Raw genomic sequence first — 17,832 nt, forward strand, 5'->3', positions numbered from 1 at the left:
TTAGCCTCAAGCCCGATAAACCTGAGCTGGATCGGGCCGGCCCATGCACGACCTAGTAACCTTCCCTAGGCCCAAACCTCTCTAGGTTACTTGTGTGCTCCTAGTATTCGCCTGGGGCATAGTAAGGAATGAGGATGCTATGCATCCCTTCAAATTGCTTTCATCCATTGTATTCTCTATTGGAAAAAGACCCACGTCCCCCATGGTCCAGATCTAATTACAGAAGAGTCCCCTCTAGAAGGAAAAAAAATGGAGCGGGAAATTTCTAAAACCAAGGAGAGAAATTAGAGTTGCTAGAAAACATGAGCTTTGAACCTACATAGTAGGAAGAACAGAATCTCTCATAATATATTGTTTATATGTCTAAATCCTGCAGGGGGATTCATCTAAGATTTAACTACGATGTCCTGGGAAAAAAAAAAAAAATCAGTCTTCAAACCACTACTGCTAGGGTGGAGAATGGTTGTAGTTCAAATTAAGATTTTTTGTCCCAACATGATGGGAGCTATCCCAATCATCTTATCCCATATTTATAAAAAAATAGAATCAAAATAGATTCAAAACTCTGAAACTCATCAATGCAAAGGAACAAGAAGAAAGAGAAAAAATAAAAAAAAGATAAAGAAAAAAAATAAAAAAGAAAATGAAAATGAAAATGAAAGAAAATGAAAATAAAAGAAAAGAAATGATAAAAAAAGAATATATATATATATATATATATATATATATATATATATATATATATATATATATATATATATATATAATTTAACAAAAAAAAAAAGAAATAGAAGATATCTAACAGAATGCATGATTAAGACTGCTGCTGTAACAGGATGGGATAATGGGACATCTCATTCCATGAAAAAATAAAGATACCTTCATCCTAAGAGATTTAAAACCTTGACTTAAATATTACTTAAGTTCCTGCAGAGTAATTTCCTATTGATCAGATATCACAAACAAGAAGTTTGGAGATGATTTATTTTGGCCAATCCCTAACATAAAACATTGAGCTAGGGGTATGCAGGAACCAAAATATGGATGCAAGCTACCTTGAATTTGGAACGGCAGAGATTTAACTCATGATCTGGTTACAGAAGACAAGTCAAGTCACACGGATAAGTAGCACCACCATGATGAAAATACAAGTCATGAAAAAGATTACAAGCCATGTAAAGCACGTAGTCTTGGAACTCTCCGAGTAAACCTCCATGGCCCGTACATTGGCACGGCCGGTGCTGGCCAAGCTATGTTCCACAGCCCTCTCAGTAGAATCAAGTATCTGTTTAAGTCATGATACTAAAGTTCAGTTACATACAAAATCAAAAGAAGCCAAGCACAACAATCAATCTGCTCACCAGAAAATAATTCTGGTATCTGCAGATAGCACTGCCGGTAGCAATAGAAAATTAGTTATACATGTTTGGAATAATTAAATTTGCATCAATGAAGATATCAACAAATTTATTATGGAAAAGTTGATTTTTTTCTTCTTTCACCAAGATATGCACGCATCTGAAGTGTGTGACCTAGAAAGACAGAGAATTAAAATAACGAGACTGGCAATATGCACATGACACATTAATATTTTGAAAACTTTAATATTATGCAGCTTTGAATTCTTCATACCATGGTTTGAAAAGTCAAAAACTTGCCTTGAAAGTTAGCCAAGTTGAGTTGGTTCAAAGACTCGATTGGCTACCGAGTAAGTCTTGAACATGAAGACATGATTATAACATATATACTTAATCATGTATACACATTAACATATATATTATTCTTAAATATATATACATTCGTAATTCAATATAGATGCTTAAGAACATAAAACAGAGAAATTTATATGCATGCAGACATAAAGCCCTAAATCCATAATTTATTATTAACACAGCATTAAAATAAAAAATTAAGGATCAACAATGATCATATGACATGCAACTAACCATTATTGAAATCTTGATATTCAGTGCTAGGAGGCAGCAGCCAGCAGAAGATCATGATCAACATTGGAATGATGGGGTTGGGAGATGGGTCAGGAATAGAAGCCCTAACTGTTTATATATTTTCACATTAAATATATTTAAAAAGTACCCTCCAATGACTTGTTTTGATGAAAATTTTAATAATACACAGTATTGAAATGGACTATAATTAATATTTAATACTCAATTAAGTCAAATGTCTTGGACCAAGTTTCAAGTAACTCTGCGAATCAGCAGAGTTAAGACCAATCCAAAATCTGAGTTTTACACAAGCCAAGTCTCCTATCAAGACAGCTCAAAACTTGTAAGTGGAATTGTTGCGGCCAAGCTTTCGGTCGATGAGTTTTTAAACTATGTTTGTGACTAGGTCAAAATCTAAGCAAATAGATGTATCAATATCACCAATATCAGTATTTAAGCAGCATCTGCTGGACTTTCTGAAGTAGAAGGCTGCATGTTTCCCTATCTAACATGGGAACCTTAGAAGATTCAGAGGATAATATATATACATTTTTTTTATGTAATGGAAACAAATGGATAATACAAACATACAATAGCTGCACCACTCTTTCGAAAAACTTGAGCACTTTGTGAAGAACTTCATCAATTTATTAAGAAAATCCCAACTCCAATAAGATTCCTTTCCTTGCTCTGTCCCAAATTAGCCCGCCTGTCAGCAGCACCATTTTCCTCTCCATATACATGTATAATCCATAAATGATCACATCTAGCAAGTAGTGTTATGATGTCACAATAGGAATACTTTTCTGGCCAATGGAACTGCTGTTTTTGTGGAACCAAACACAGCTTTCAAATCAGATCGGTCCAAATTCTCTTATGCCACCTCTAAAGACATCTGCACCCTGCATATCCCAACATACAAAACCTATTCCAGTTATGTCTCCATTCACAACTACAGATGCATCAGAATTGATTTCCATGACAAGATTGAGTAATAGTCCACTTAACTATTTTCCTAATCAGGTCCACAATACACTTTGGCATTCCAATACCACTCTAATAACTCTCCAAGCTATGTTGTTCTTTATGCTCTAAACCCCTTTAAAGACGGCACTATTTCAATCTTTCCGTAAATTCCAACATGTCAAAACTGCTATAATGCCCATATTGCCTATCAACTACAGCAGCATGCCAATGTTTTACCGCATCCACTTCTCTATCCATGAACTATCCCATGAACTCCTGAGCAGACTTATCTTGATTTGAACAGATCTAAAACATATGGTAAAGAACTTAATTCTCTACTCCATACTGGCTGCATGTGCTGTCTGGCATCAATCATTTTTTTCATGCGCTTAATGCAGCAGGAAACTTAGTTTGAATCATTTTCCATAACAGAAACCTTATCTTTGGCCATGTAGCAATCTCCAAATAACATTCCAATACTTCCCATTCCATCTCACCTTAAAATCTCAGTCCTATTCGATTAATATTTGGAACGGATTTAACTGTACCGAACCTCCAGGATCACAAATCCAAAGCAAGGAATCTTTAACCTCTCTCTTTATAATCAGCCACTAAGAAGATCTATTTCATCACCTTTATGAAAAGGTTGAAATAACTTTTATACAGACACACACATAAAGGGTCATTCACCAGTTATACTCCTGGCAATCTGAGGTCCTTGGAGGAGCAGAGTGGGGACAGACCTAACCTTTTTTTACTTGGCCAGCAACTAGTTGTCCTAGGACCTGAATCACTGCACTTGTCAGCCCAAGCCTTTTACCACTGCACTGAGTCATAACCCCTAATGTATGTATATATGTAGGTATATACATATATATGTGTACATACACAGTTTACCACCATCCGTAAATAAAATCACTTCCGATAAGATCCATCTCGCCCGATGCTGTCATCAAAGACAGTTCAGACAAGCCACAAGTTTCTGATTCTAAACCAGTTGGTAATAAATAGATAACTGGCCTATACTATAATTAATTAGATTCATCTAAGTTCTTAACTAAAAGTATTTTTGATGTATTAAATATGCCAATCACATTTGCATAACTACCTTTTACGGATGGGCTTACCATACACGAAGCAATCTCACAACAGAAGAATCGAGAAGTTAATCAACTAGCTTCTCCTAAAAGCATCTTTTTGGCCTCCACTTCTCATAAAAGCACTTCTCAATGATACTAACCAAAATTTAATCTTTTAGACAGTATTCCTTTTTTTTCGCTTTAAAAGTTGCATGACTCTCTTACCAACACCAAAAGTGCCCTTAGTTTTCCACCAAAGGCAGTCAAAGAAAAATTCTGTTTCTGAATATAAGCAATTAGATCAAAATCAGAGATATAATTTTTTTTTTAATTTGGGGTAGGATGTATAGAACTAGGATCGATGGGGCTAGCATCTGATAAGTTAAATGAAGTAATAAGTGCATTACTCAATGTAGACACAAGATGGATGCTTAAGTAACTATAACCGTACCGATCTATTTATTCCTACTAGTTGGTGCTGTCTTTGTAAATCCATCTTTGCATATCATTTCTATTAAGGGCTATATTCATTGTTACTAGAGGCTTATTCACGTCTCTTTTCACAACTTCTCATGTATATCCTTCCCCTCCTATATATAGCAGAAAGCTAAGTCCCTCTTCAACTAGGGCTTTTTAGATATTTATCGCATATGCTCAAATCACAAGAGATGATTCTCCAGAATTTAATCCTAAACTTCTGCAAATTCTACTTCCCGTCAATGTACTTATACCACCTTAATTTCTTAGTGTAGCACACTGCTCTTGCATTCTCATCAGTTTACAGGACTGCGGCATACAGCAGCAAATGGTTCATTAAAAAGGAGATACAATATAAAATTATCATAGATGGGAAAAATGGAAGAATACTTGCAGCAATCCCACAGGACATCATATTTACAAGTAAATTGGTCACCAGGAGCTAGTAAATGAATGGTCTGGAGATCCTTGCCTGGCAGAATTTCATCCAACATGATAACGTACAGCTGTTAAGTGGCAAGACATGTTAGGTCCAAAAGAAGAGTTTTTCCTTTTTAGAAGGGGGTTGGAGTAAAAAGATCAAAGCCCCAAATTGCTTAAGGTGTCCCACTTCATCGAAGTGCAGCTTGGGGTTTTAATCACAAAAAAGTTGACCCAAATGCAAGAAAAGATTCTAAGCAGCTTTCTTTTCTTTCTTCCTTTCTTTTGTAGTAGGAGTATGAGGTTTCAGCCTTGAACTATAATCTAAAGGTCAATCTATGATGACTGAGGGGCCCTGTTTTGAGGGTCCTTCCTCAAACGTATGATAACTGTATGAGGTTTCTTCCTCTCAACCTCAATTTCAATTATTTATGCATCTAAAGAAATGTTGCTGATAACATCCACCTCCAGCCCCCTCACATATGCATGCAAAGATGTGCACACAAAAGTGTAGACATAAAAACAGAGATAGAGAGAGAAAGAGAAGAAGAAAGACATGCAATTTTTACCTTCTCAGTGTCCTGCAACGATCGGTTCATCAGAAGACTGCTTTCCTTAAGTTGATGTGCTAACACAACCATTTCATCTGTCAAATCTTCTTGAAGCTTTCTGGTAAAAAGGAATTGAAGAAAATAAAAACTTAGATAACCAACAATGTATTAGGTGAAAAAGATAATTCTGAACTTCCAGATATGTAAGGCTGAAAATGGATGCACCTAGCTGAGAACAAATGCTGAAGCATATGGCAGTAAATATCTTTATGAGAAAGATATTGAATTATTGAATGATAGATGGAAAAGGAGAAATATGTAGAACAACACATAAATAGCAACAGGACATCTTAAGGAAAAATGACCGATATGCCAATTGATGATACAAAACAATCCTGTCCTACATATTAAGGGTTAGGTTGACGGATCCTTATTTGCCATAAGCTTTGAAATAAGGTCACATCCAAAACAAAATTTGATGCAATCCTCTACTCCAGGTTTAGTGATATTCTTAAACCTAGATATTATGGGCAAGCAATTTTACAAAAGATAGAAGCATCAATTACTTAAACAAATGTCTAACACCAATGCACAATATCAGCATCCATTTTTTTATTCCATACACAAAAAACCAATGATAAGCTGCCAGTAATTCAAGAAGAAAGTGCATGGAAAGGCAATCAGTCAACTCATTATGCATAAAATTTTATTGTCGTTACTATCTATGCATGAAAATCAATGATAAGTGGCATTACTAAACAAGAGTAAATCAGAGTAAAAGATCACGATTTCCGAGGAGTTGTAGTAACACACCTATGTTTCTCAATGTGAGATTGTGCTGCTGCATCCAACTTAATTGGTGTTGCTGAGTCCCTCTCCTTAGACTCCTGGATGCTATCTTCAATTTTTTCATGAGCTCTGTTTAGTTTTGAACAAAAAAGTGAAGTCATGTAACCTAACAAAACAGAGAGGAACACAGAAACAACCAGCACCAACAATGTCAACACAAGGAGCTGCAGCTTTGCTTACACAGTTCTCCTTCTCAAGCCAGGAGGGCGGTTTACATAGTTTCCATCCTGTTCTGACTTAAAGGGGCTTTCCTCATCTTTGGTTTCATCAACAACCTTCATAGGTTCTGGCTGATGAGGTTGTCAGCATTCATTAATAAGTTTACTTGAAGATAGCTTTCAGTCATAAGAATAATTCACAATCATTTGCACTGAACAAGCTCACAACCATTTGAAATAAAAGAGCACAATCAATTTGCCTTAAATGGTAAAAGATGGCATTTCATACAACCTCCAGGATCTGACGACATCACACTTACAAATAAAAACTGACACTCATATTGCATTGGAGATATAAAATGAACCAGAAACAGAAAGACGGTGAAAAAGTTTGATTTGTAACAGAATGAATTTTGGCAGTCTACAGATTATTTTAAACTGATGTAAAATTATGGAACTTGGAGACTGGCAACAACTTAATCGATTTGGATATAATCTGATAGTTTTAAACAAAACTATGTTATGTATTAATTAGCAACAACTATGAAAATTGTTAATGAGAAGTATATGAAAGGTCATTCTTTAAAATTACAACAGACATCAATAATTATGAATATTTGTATGGAAATGAACCAAACATTCTTTTTGAAGTATGCTCCTTCAATTAAACATTAAAGAAAACCCTAGAAATAAACCTAGTGCGTCTAAAGAGAAGAGATAAACATACCCATGGAGTAGATAATTTGGCAGCAAGGGCTTCAATCTTCTCTGAATATTCATTCAATTTTGCTTTTGAAACACTGATAAAATGTCAGAAGAGATTGTGATTACTATATGAAAAAGTTCCTTTTCTCTATTTTTTCCATGCTAAGAATGCTATATGAATAAGTTACATAGTGGTTTTGCAATATTTAAAATGGTATATGCACCAAGGTTTGGAAAACTGACCTTACTGCAATATGAAACATCCTGCACTGCAGCATGTACCATGTCATACCACCCCATATTGTCAGACGAGGAGTTGATACAACAGCATACTATGGTACATACTATAGTGACATATGACTCCTATACCTTCATATGGTATTTCAAAACTTGCTATGCACCAGCAGTACCAAAAAGTAAAACTTCTAGTTGTAGATGCATGTACCGTATCTAACTCAGAATCATTGGTGAGCACAACACACATCATACATACAAGAATGTGTATGCGCATCCATAAAACTTTTATTCCATTTGATAGGTTATAGCATGTTTGTCTAAAATCTCCTTTGTGTTATTAAAGACAGGTAGTGCATCTTGCTTAGACAGCTAGCCAAATTTTGCATAGCTAAAGAAAGAGGGTCGAGCGAACATTATACATGAACATGTGGATCATATGTGCATATTGAGTTTGTTAAAAACAAGAAAAAATAACAGATAGGCACATAATTTCACACTCCAAAAGCTGTTGAATGAGGATTATGCTAGGAGAATGCAATTGTAGGGGGGTGACAAAGTTAAGGATTAACCCAAATGGCAGGCGCCTTTAGAAAGGAATGCAAACAGTTAAACTTTAAACTTTTAAGAGGATCAAGAAATTAAACTATTAAGGTATGGAACAACTAACAAATGTGTTAGTTTTGTTTGGTTAATGAACCTTTGTAATGAAACCTTATAGATAGAATAATATATATTCTCTGGTACCAGAGGAAGAGCACCAGTAAATCATAGGGATAGATTTCTTTATACATAATGTTAAGACAATATTGAGCAAGACCTGAAGAGATTATAAAATACTGCCCAGATAATTTATTTTGTGTAAAATAAAAAGAATGAAATAAGATGTTCATATTGGCAACACTCATGCATGAACCATTATGTGTACAAAGTATTGATAGAGAAACAATGGAATTTCTTTTATAACAACAGACCTTCAAATGGGGCCAAATTTAAAGCCTGAGATAAATTGTGACATCTTGAATCATAAGATAATTGACATCATAAATTATAACAAACTATTCAAGGGGAAGAAGAGTTTTGAAAAAAAGAAACAATGTTATAGCCTGAGGAGCACCATCAGAAAAATAGACAGGCCAGGCATGCTATCAACAAACCACTTTTCAAATTTCATCACTGAGGCTGAGTATGAAAACTGTATGTGTGTGGACATGGGGTATAATCAAAATGGCCACCTTAGTAGCTATCAAACAGCCATGCAATGCCTAACAGTGTAAGTGGCTGCCTAGTCCATTTAACCAGTTAAGAATCCACTTACATTCTTAAGCAGCCATCTAGTCCACTTATAGTCTTAATGGATTACCTAACATTCATTTTCAAAAATATAGCATTTATAATTTTTAATATATTTGATATTTAGTTTAATGCTATCAATAGAATATTCCACATACTACCCAACATGATCAAACAATTATAATGGTTGTAATTCAGTTACTGTTGCCACATTTCAACGTATTACAAAACCAAGAAACTCTTTTACATACATGTTAATGTGCTAAGATGCAAGACAACTGATGTCTTACTTGTGCAAGAATTGACGTTAAAATGAATTTTTCTAAAAAAAAAAATTCTTGCTCCCTACAATTATTTTTCATATTTAAGTGCCTACTAATAATTATCTTCCTTGGTTTGCTCACGGACTTCAGGCATACATATTAATTACCAAACAAATTTCAGCTAGGTAAGTCAATGTATTCGATAATTCCTTACTTATTATTCTTATTTAACTTGCATATTTTGGTATTTCATATACGTCTTTTAACCATGTACCTATGCAATACTGTGTTTAAAGACATAAACATTTTCTACACTTAGAGACCTGTTAGAGTTTCAAGATAAATTTCATCAATCTGACCAACTTGGTATGGCAAGCTATCTGGCCAGTTGATGGGCCAATCAAGCTTGATAAGTTTTCACTCCTCAGTCGATCCTGTCAAAGCTCCCATGTGAGATGCAGAAATAGCCTGTCTGAGTTGCATAGGAAAGCAAGTTTTAGTATGGATTCAAACCACGATTAACAAGCTTATGGGTTCTTTACCACTTGTATTTAGCCAGCCAAGGCCAACTTCTTATAAGTTGACAAACTAAGAATGTGATGTCTAACGAATCGCTGATGGCCAGATTGTCAGACCAATAAAACCTGCTATCCGGTCCTAGCATTGTACACCTCTTTTCTCCCATCACCTATATCATGCTCCCCTCTGTGTACCACTCAACCTAGCTACTCCACTCTGTTACCCACAATCTTTTGTTCCCTACCTCATCTCTAGCTGATCAACAAGAATTACTTCTTCCTTTCCTCTCCTTAGGTGACCTCTTTTAGCTTCTCTTATCCCCTAGTTTTAATTAGAAAAGAAATCCATCTAGACCCAGTAACTCCAGCTCTCCTCCATAGTCATTTCACTCTTCAATTCATTCTCATACATTATCAAATTGATCACTTTCAACTGCCACCCAACTCAGGCTTCTTCCCTAAAGGCTTCTCTCAATCTCAGGCATGAAATTTCTCTGTCTCTAAAAGGTTTAAGCAAACCAAGGCCTCCACCAGATTTAGCTAGTTAACAGTCCTAAGAATATGCAGAAAATATTTTCTTAAATGGATAACATATTTTTAAAAAAAGAATGAAAGAGGATAAGCATATAAAATGGACAAACCTTGGTATTCCCTCTGGTGTTATCTCTGCCCCTAGTTGCTCTAACTGTTCCCTCAATGTGGTGACATACTGGAAAAGCAAACAGCATCACTTTCAATCAACTTAATCCAGTATAAAATGGTAAGAAAGTAATGATAAGGTGCTAGAATTGTTAACTTTCACAACACTTGAACAACATGAATCTAGCATACCACTATAACCTACATTTAAAATATTAAAAGTAATGCAATCAACTGTATTAGTTTTTCAACTTCTTTTTATGAAAAAATGAAGAATAAGCAAAAAAAAACAAGTTCTTAGAACGGTTCTAAGAAGATGAAAATTAACATAAATATTTGTTCAAAATTTCATCCACATGTCTTCCATGCCATTCAACAACTGGCAATTGAACTTTCAATATCGATTATATTTAACAACAAATTAGCATAAGATAGAATTTCTCATCTCAGTGGCAAATTAACCTTATCATGCTGGAAATCACGGAACTGTCTACTTTCTAGGAAGACTAAATTGTTTCTGATGGATGCCATTAAATTCTGTGTTTTAATTAATGCTCATAACCCCCAGTACCAAAAGAAGTTCAGGAAACGACATGCCAATTAAGATAGCTAGTTATACAGTGATAGCTGAACTTGTTTCCCCAAATACTTTTAAAATCTGTTGGTTCCCCTAGATATTAGCTGCTCAGAAACATTATTTCCAAAGATTGTTAAAAAAATAAAATTAAAAATTAAAAAAAACATGACAAGAAAAATTGCACACACCTAAATCTTTCAGTTAAAAGGCAACATCTCACATTAAAAGGTTAAGATTGATACTTTGTTTTTAAAAGGAGGCCTTTTATTTCCATATGCCACACTTACATATGTAACCACTATAATTTCATTGATGAGAAAACTTATGTGGACACTGCCCATACTTGTTCCATGGAAATTTAAGATCTGTACCTCAGAAATGCTGTTTATCAATTAACCAGAGGGAAGGAAACTTGATCAGCGAATATCATCCTTTCAATTGGTCTTGAAAATCAAGCAGTTTAGGATCCATGCTTGAGTCTTACTAAGAAGGTTAGCTATTTAGAACCTAATGAAATTTAACTAAAAGGACAACTCTACCAAGATTAATTATGGTCATGTACATAGGAGCAAAATTCAGTCAGGCAAGACGCAGAATCAGAACTACAATATAGCCACAAATTTCTGATCCACAAGACTAAAATTTGTAATATGTCTCCTTACAGAAAAAATAAATCCATGGCAATCCTTGTGTTCATCACAGATGTTAAAAAGTTCAGAATTACTAAACATAAGCAAGATATGTTTACAAGTTTGTTTTGAAAATTAGACAATGACTTTGTTTTCACTTAAGAAATCTATATTATGGATATGCCAAGCAGTTTAGGATCCATGCTTGAGTCTTACTAAGAAGGTTAGCTATTTAGAACCTAATGAAATTTAACTAAAAGGACAACTCTACCAAGATTAATTATGGTCATGTACATAGGAGCAAAATTCAGTCAGGCAAGACCCAGAATCAGAACTACAATATAGCCACAAATTTCTGATCCACAAGACTGAAATTTGTAATATGTCTCCTTACAGAAAAAATAAATCCATGGCAATCCTTGTGTTCATCACAGATGTTAAAAAGTTCAGAATTACTAAACATAAGCAAGATATGTTTACAAGTTTGTTTTGAAAATTAGACAATGACTTTGTTTTCACTTAAGAAATCTATATTATGGATATGCATTAATATGTACTCATAATATGGTTTTATTGATCATCTGAGATATTTAATTTGTGATGCTAACTTTTCTAAGAAGTTCAACAGCACAAGCAGAATGTTGTGATTTGAGACATGTCTAATATCAAAACCTACTGAAAATTATATTAAATATATGTTGGAGAAGATAAAATACCAGCAAAGTATCATCAAAACCATTTGGAACCTACGATACTGATAACATGCATTCAACTCACATGTATGAGCTTTGCTTGATTCTGCTGGTGAGGAGCAGCTGCAAGCAACCTTCTTAAATTCACTTCTGTCTTGCTAAGTCTCATGATTACACCTAAAAAGAAACAAGAACAATTACAGAACTTTTGCACAATAGGCATAATCTGCTGTCACATAATTCAGAAACTACCTATGATGGAGCAGAACAGAAGATTTTAGAGGAATTACATTAATCCAACGCAAAACAAGATTACCACATAAATGGTTTTCCTAAAAATAAAATCTTTTTCCTTCTTCAAGTTTTGTATTTAACTGGCCAATTCCACAGCCTCAAGGCAGTAAGAACCAATTTTCACTCTAGCTACGTTACTTCAAGACCGGCATCTCCGATCCTATCCCAATGTGGTGCCCATAAAGAATCTTGCACCCCTCTAATCTCGTCCGCCCAAACATATATATATCACATACACAAAAACTTCTCTTTCTTATTAATTCCCATTCTACAAGTTGATACCGGAATTCAAGTCCAAATGATCCATTAAACAACCCACCCCCCCACCCAAAACCCCACCCAAAAGAAGAGAGAAAAAAAAAGTCATCTCAAGCTTATGAAAGATTAAAACAACATTGGTTCACGAAAAAAGGATTAAAACAACAATTTTGAAATCCTCTATCGAAGTTTGCATTAATTAGAAAGAAAGAAATTACGAGAGAGAAATCACGCCCCTTACCAATTCCTCACATCAATTCAGATAAAGATAGAGAGCGGAAAGAACAAATCAACGATTTTTGAAGTAAAAAGATGTCACAAGCGATCAAAATCTCACCGATTTGGGATTTCTGGTGTAGAGATCGTCGATATTCTGTCGATCTAGGGAGGCAGGGGAGGAGAGAGAAAGAGATAGCGATGGGCACGAGAACGGAGGACTCGCCCAAGAGGGGGTTGGGCTGGGCGGACAGGGGGAACTGGGTTCCAACGGTAGCGCTGGCCCGGCCTAGAAATAGTCTTCGATTTCAGCCAGAGGGCGCATATGCCCATTGCCCAACCCAGCCCAACCCAAAGCCCCTATCAATTTTTTCCCCTGGAGGAATTTTTTGTGCACCGCGGGTGGTGCAGAACCACGTATACCGCTCATGATGATCGATTCACGCATAAAATCAGAATGCAATGTGTAAAAAAAAAAAAATTATTCACCGACCCCATGCGAGAATCAATCATCGCAAGCGATGTGTACGATTCTGTACCACCCACGGTACACAAAAAAATTTCGCTTTTCCCCTGTTTAAGAAATTCTAAATCCTAAAATTTTCTTTCCCATCACCTCCGACTCCTCTTCGCCCACCGCCGCCGCCACCCTTCCCCTCTTCCGCCGCCTCCCCCTCTCCAACTAACCTCCTAACCACTCTCCTTCCTCACCCTCCTCCTCTCTCTCCCCCCAGGTGGATGGCCTTCCCCCACCCTCTGCCTCCTAGCCGCCTTCGTCGACCACCTTGAGAATCCCTCGGCGCCCCTGCCCTCAACTTCTTCGTCCACCACAGCTCGCACAAAATCCCATATGCTAGAGAAAAAATCCCAATCGGAACCCTCACGTGCTCTCCTTCCCCACAGGTCTCTGAAAAAGAGAATGAAATAAAAAGTAAAAAAAAATATCAATCTATATAGGAAAAAGTATCACCTTTTATTTTTGTTTTCGTTGATTTTTTCCTATGCTTTCCCCTGATTTTTCCACTGGCTTTTTTTTTTTTTTTTTTTTTTTTTTTTGCCTTCCTTAGGAGTTTCGGTCGGGTGGAGGCTTGGATTTATAGTATAACATTTTCAAAGGCATAAATATAGGGAGTGGCTACGGTATCCTTTAAATATATTTTATTAGAAGATGGAAAACATCCTAGCCATTGATTGGATAGGGTTATTAAAGTAAATTTATTTTTCAGCCGGTTACTAAACCGATCAACCCATAACCATTCTTTTTTTTTTTTTTTTTTTTTTTTCTGGAAAAGCTCTTCCGTTGCCTTTCCCTCTCATCGGTGCATCCAATCGTGCACCACCACCATCTGGTTGCCCATTGCGTTTGTGCACCGGCAGCCTTTCCTCCCCTCGCCCGCATCGGCGGCCTCGCCATCTCCATCCCCTCGCCCACGGCCTCTAGGCGGTCCTGTCCGCTTGCCCGCTGCATCCCCGTCACCGGCGGGCTCCTGTTCCCTCGCTCGCACCAACAGAAGGGGTGTGCACGGTCGAGGACGGATGGTCCAGAAGACAGAGTAAGTCCAATCCAAGTTGAAGCAGATGTTCCTAAGGACCTCGTGGAGCGCCATCATCCCCAGTGCCTCTCTGCTCCTACTATCACCTCCCGCGCCCGAGCCCACCATCTTCTCTCTCTAATTCTATAAAACTCTCTTCCTCTCTCTCTCTCTCTCTCACTTTCACTCTTTGACGTGGTTCCTTTTTCCCCCTTAGGAACCGGCTCCCACGATAAACCAAACCCCACTCTCACGTGAGCAGTGGCAGGTAAAAGAGAACAGATGGGCCCCTTGCCCCTTCTTCCATCCATCTCTTTTTCTGGCATCTATCTATTATTAAATCCACACCCTCTTCTTCTTTCACTGCAATGGTTCATGTCAGCACCACAACCTCAACTTTTCTGAAGACAAGAAAGGAAGACCAGAGAGAAGGTGGGGCGTGTCTGCGTAGATTTTGGAGCTGTTTGATGTCCGGCTATTACTTTCGGATGATACAAAAAAAAGATAAATTATACAAAATTTTTCAAAAAATAGATCAAAATTATAAATACACTTAATAATTTTTAAAATATACAGTCACCTCCTTAATATTTTAGTCAATTATACAGTCTAACCCATATTAATAGATAATCTATTAAAGTTAACTTGATCTTCTTACCATGTTATTATAAATTTTTGAAATGATCAAAATAATTTTAAATAAAAAATTAAAAAAATAAAAAAAAAACTTTCCTTTCTATTAAATCTAGTCTCCCCTCTCCAAACCCCTCTCCTCCTTCTTCACCTTTGCTTCTTCGACTAGTCCAACCATTAGCCGAGCTACCGCCATTCTCGCACCATCTTTTACCTCCTCTCTTAAGTGGCTCCACCTCGTCTCTCCTTCCTCCTGCCATCCCTTTTTCTATTAGAAAATATATCCTAAAATTAATTGATTTATTGTAAATAATTAAATTTTCTATATGAATTATTGATCAATGAATAAAAGTTATTTTGGCAAGTTCATCATATGTACATCTTTCCTATATAACTCTTAATTTTATGATGAAGTCCTTAGAACTATAATACAATCGATAAAAGAAGATTTATCGAATAGTTCTTAAATATGTTCGTGATCAAATAATATATCATTAAAAGTATGATAATGCTTATCGAGTGTCGGTCATTATATGCCATATAAATTGGTTGTCCTCGTAACCAAAGAGTGTGGAGACATTGGTATGGCATACAAGTAAGATGTAGAAGTACATTGTCACGGAACAAGTGACTCACTTGCTAAGTGCTTTGTTGTCAAAAGCAACTCACGAAGCGTATGGGCATAAGTGTCCCTCAGTCCTGAGATCACCATAGTGATTTGTAAACAACTCACTATATTTTGATGTCGAACTATCTGCATTTCTAATGCAGTGACGGAAGGCTACTAGGTACAGTCAAGTACTTATGAAATTTGTATGTAGATCAAGATGGGATGGATCCCTCCTGACTATAGGAGACAATGAATCACTGTATTTTAATTTAGCAAAGCCTTGGCTAGGATAATCTATGTGATGGATTTGAAAGATTGAAATACAATATGGATGACTCATTCAAGGTTGACAATTAAACCCATGGAGTCACACACAAAGTCAAGCAATATAGGAAAGAATTAACCTAAGTCTATATATTCAATTTGAAAGTATATGATTTAATTGAATAAATAGATTAGCTTAATTAAAAATTAAGTTAAAGGTCATATGAAATTAAATAGTTGACTATATCTAGCTAACACTGAATATGAGGTGCAAGTTTAATTCTGAGGATAATAATAATCTAATCTATGATCCAAAAAAATTTATGAGAGATTGAAATGCTAATTATTTCAGATTAGATCTAATTTAATTAGACTTAATTAGATTAAAAATCCAAATTAGATTTAGATCTGAATCTTAATTAAATTAGGATTGATAGCTTATTCGAATGTGGTTTGAATCAGTTTCGAATTGGATTCGATTTAAGTCCAATTTGGATTAGATCCACAGTCCCAAAATCCTAAAACTCTCTCTCATATTGGCCGACCAAAAGAAGGGTGAGCTGCTAATATTTTTTTGCCCCATGTTTTTGTGCACGCGTGAAGAGAGTTCACGCATTGGGTGGGCGCTATCCTTTCTCACTTTGGTCTCTTGGTTGGATAAGTTCAAATCAGGTTTGAACCAGTGTCCTAAATCAGTTGGGACTTGATCAGATATGGAGCGTCAACTATATAAAGGGGAGATCTCTAACCACCAGTGCATCACATCTGATTTTGTATGATCAGAGAAAGAGAGACCACGATGAGAAGAGAGGTTTTGTGTGACATACAAAGGGAGGCACCTTCTTGGCATGTAAGGGTTCTTGGCATCTTGGTTCTAGGCGTGAGGATCCCATCCAAGCAGATCCCAAGGGCGTGTGATCAGATCTCTTCTCTTTTCTGCTTTCCTTTTGAAGTTTGATGTGAAGATCATCATCCCTCTTTTCTGCGGGGCTTGACATGCGCACAAAGTAGAAGATCTGTGTTTTCAGACCTCGTGAAGCATCAGATTCAAGTAAACCCCTGAGGATTTTGATCTTTATTCCGTTGTATACAACATAATTTATAAAGATTATAAAATTTTAGAATAAAAATTTTTTAAGATACACCTTGACGATCCGATCTTGATCGAATCGATATTTTTTCTTCAACTGGTATCAGAGCCAGGTTGATACATGGATGCATAGATAATTTTTTTTCTAATATGTTTATATCTTATATGTAATCAAATTTTTATGTTAGACATTAAATCTGATTTAGACCTGTTAACTAAATTTTTCTGATCTGGTTTTGATCAGATTTTAAGATTCAAATCAATGGTTGATAGAAATCTGTTATAAATCCATTATAACAAATTTTTTGTTGTAAATTTTTATTTGAATAACCACATGTTTTATATTCTATTTTAACAAAATTTTTATGGAGTTATTTTAGGTTGGAAGTTAGACTTAATCTAGATCTGATTTGAATCTATTTTGATAGATTTTCAGATCTAATTTTAAACAAAAATTTACACAACACAAAAATAGATTTAACTAGAATTTTATTTTTTATGCATTCACATGTGTATTTGAATAGTTTTTTATGTGATTCTATATCTGAATTAATTATTTTATATACTATATAAATATAAGTTTAGATCTAAAATATTATATGATGATGTAATCTAATTAGATTAGATGTATAATATGTATGATATGATCATGTTCATATGAGTGCATGTCTGAATTTTTATTTGTTATATATGTAGATGCAATTAATTCAAAAATTAAATTTCTAACCTTAGTAACTCAGTACTTGGATTGAGATGATCACCAGATCATTCGATCATAAAAAGAAGCAAGAATTTATGTCCCTCTCTTGCCCATTCGATAAGTTCTCTTATGACATATAGGAGTATCACTGTGATTATATCTCATAAAGAAGAATAGTAAAAAAAAATTAAAATTATTTTAATCATAAATATATTTAGATTAGATCTAAAGTGATTTAT

General features: G+C 35.5%; 1 protein-coding gene across 4 annotated transcripts; it reads right to left on the minus strand.

Annotated features, from left to right (window-relative positions):
* Nucleotides 1-1,056: 1,056 nt before the first annotated feature.
* LOC105048970 (uncharacterized) lies at nucleotides 1,057-13,869 on the minus strand. 4 transcript variants are annotated; one of them, XM_073261072.1, is made up of 8 exons: nucleotides 13,735-13,869; nucleotides 12,082-12,173; nucleotides 10,101-10,168; nucleotides 7,174-7,246; nucleotides 6,469-6,578; nucleotides 6,253-6,357; nucleotides 5,458-5,557; nucleotides 1,057-1,285 (listed from the first exon to the last, which is right to left on the minus strand). In XM_073261072.1, the coding sequence occupies exons 2-8, from the start codon at nucleotides 12,163-12,165 to the stop codon at nucleotides 1,109-1,111; spliced, it is 717 nt and encodes a 238-aa protein (XP_073117173.1). In that variant the 5' UTR covers nucleotides 12,166-12,173; nucleotides 13,735-13,869; the 3' UTR covers nucleotides 1,057-1,108. The 4 variants fall into 4 exon arrangements, with proteins under 4 accessions (XP_073117173.1, XP_010926785.1, XP_073117174.1 ...); XM_010928483.4 differs by lacking the exon at nucleotides 13,735-13,869 and adding an exon at nucleotides 12,886-13,364; XM_073261073.1 differs by lacking the exon at nucleotides 13,735-13,869 and adding an exon at nucleotides 12,790-12,894.
* Between the last annotated feature and the right edge of the window lie 3,963 nt (nucleotides 13,870-17,832).

This window comes from Elaeis guineensis, chromosome 7 (genome assembly GCF_000442705.2).
Source record: "Elaeis guineensis isolate ETL-2024a chromosome 7, EG11, whole genome shotgun sequence".
Taxonomy (NCBI): Eukaryota; Viridiplantae; Streptophyta; class Magnoliopsida; order Arecales; family Arecaceae; genus Elaeis; species Elaeis guineensis.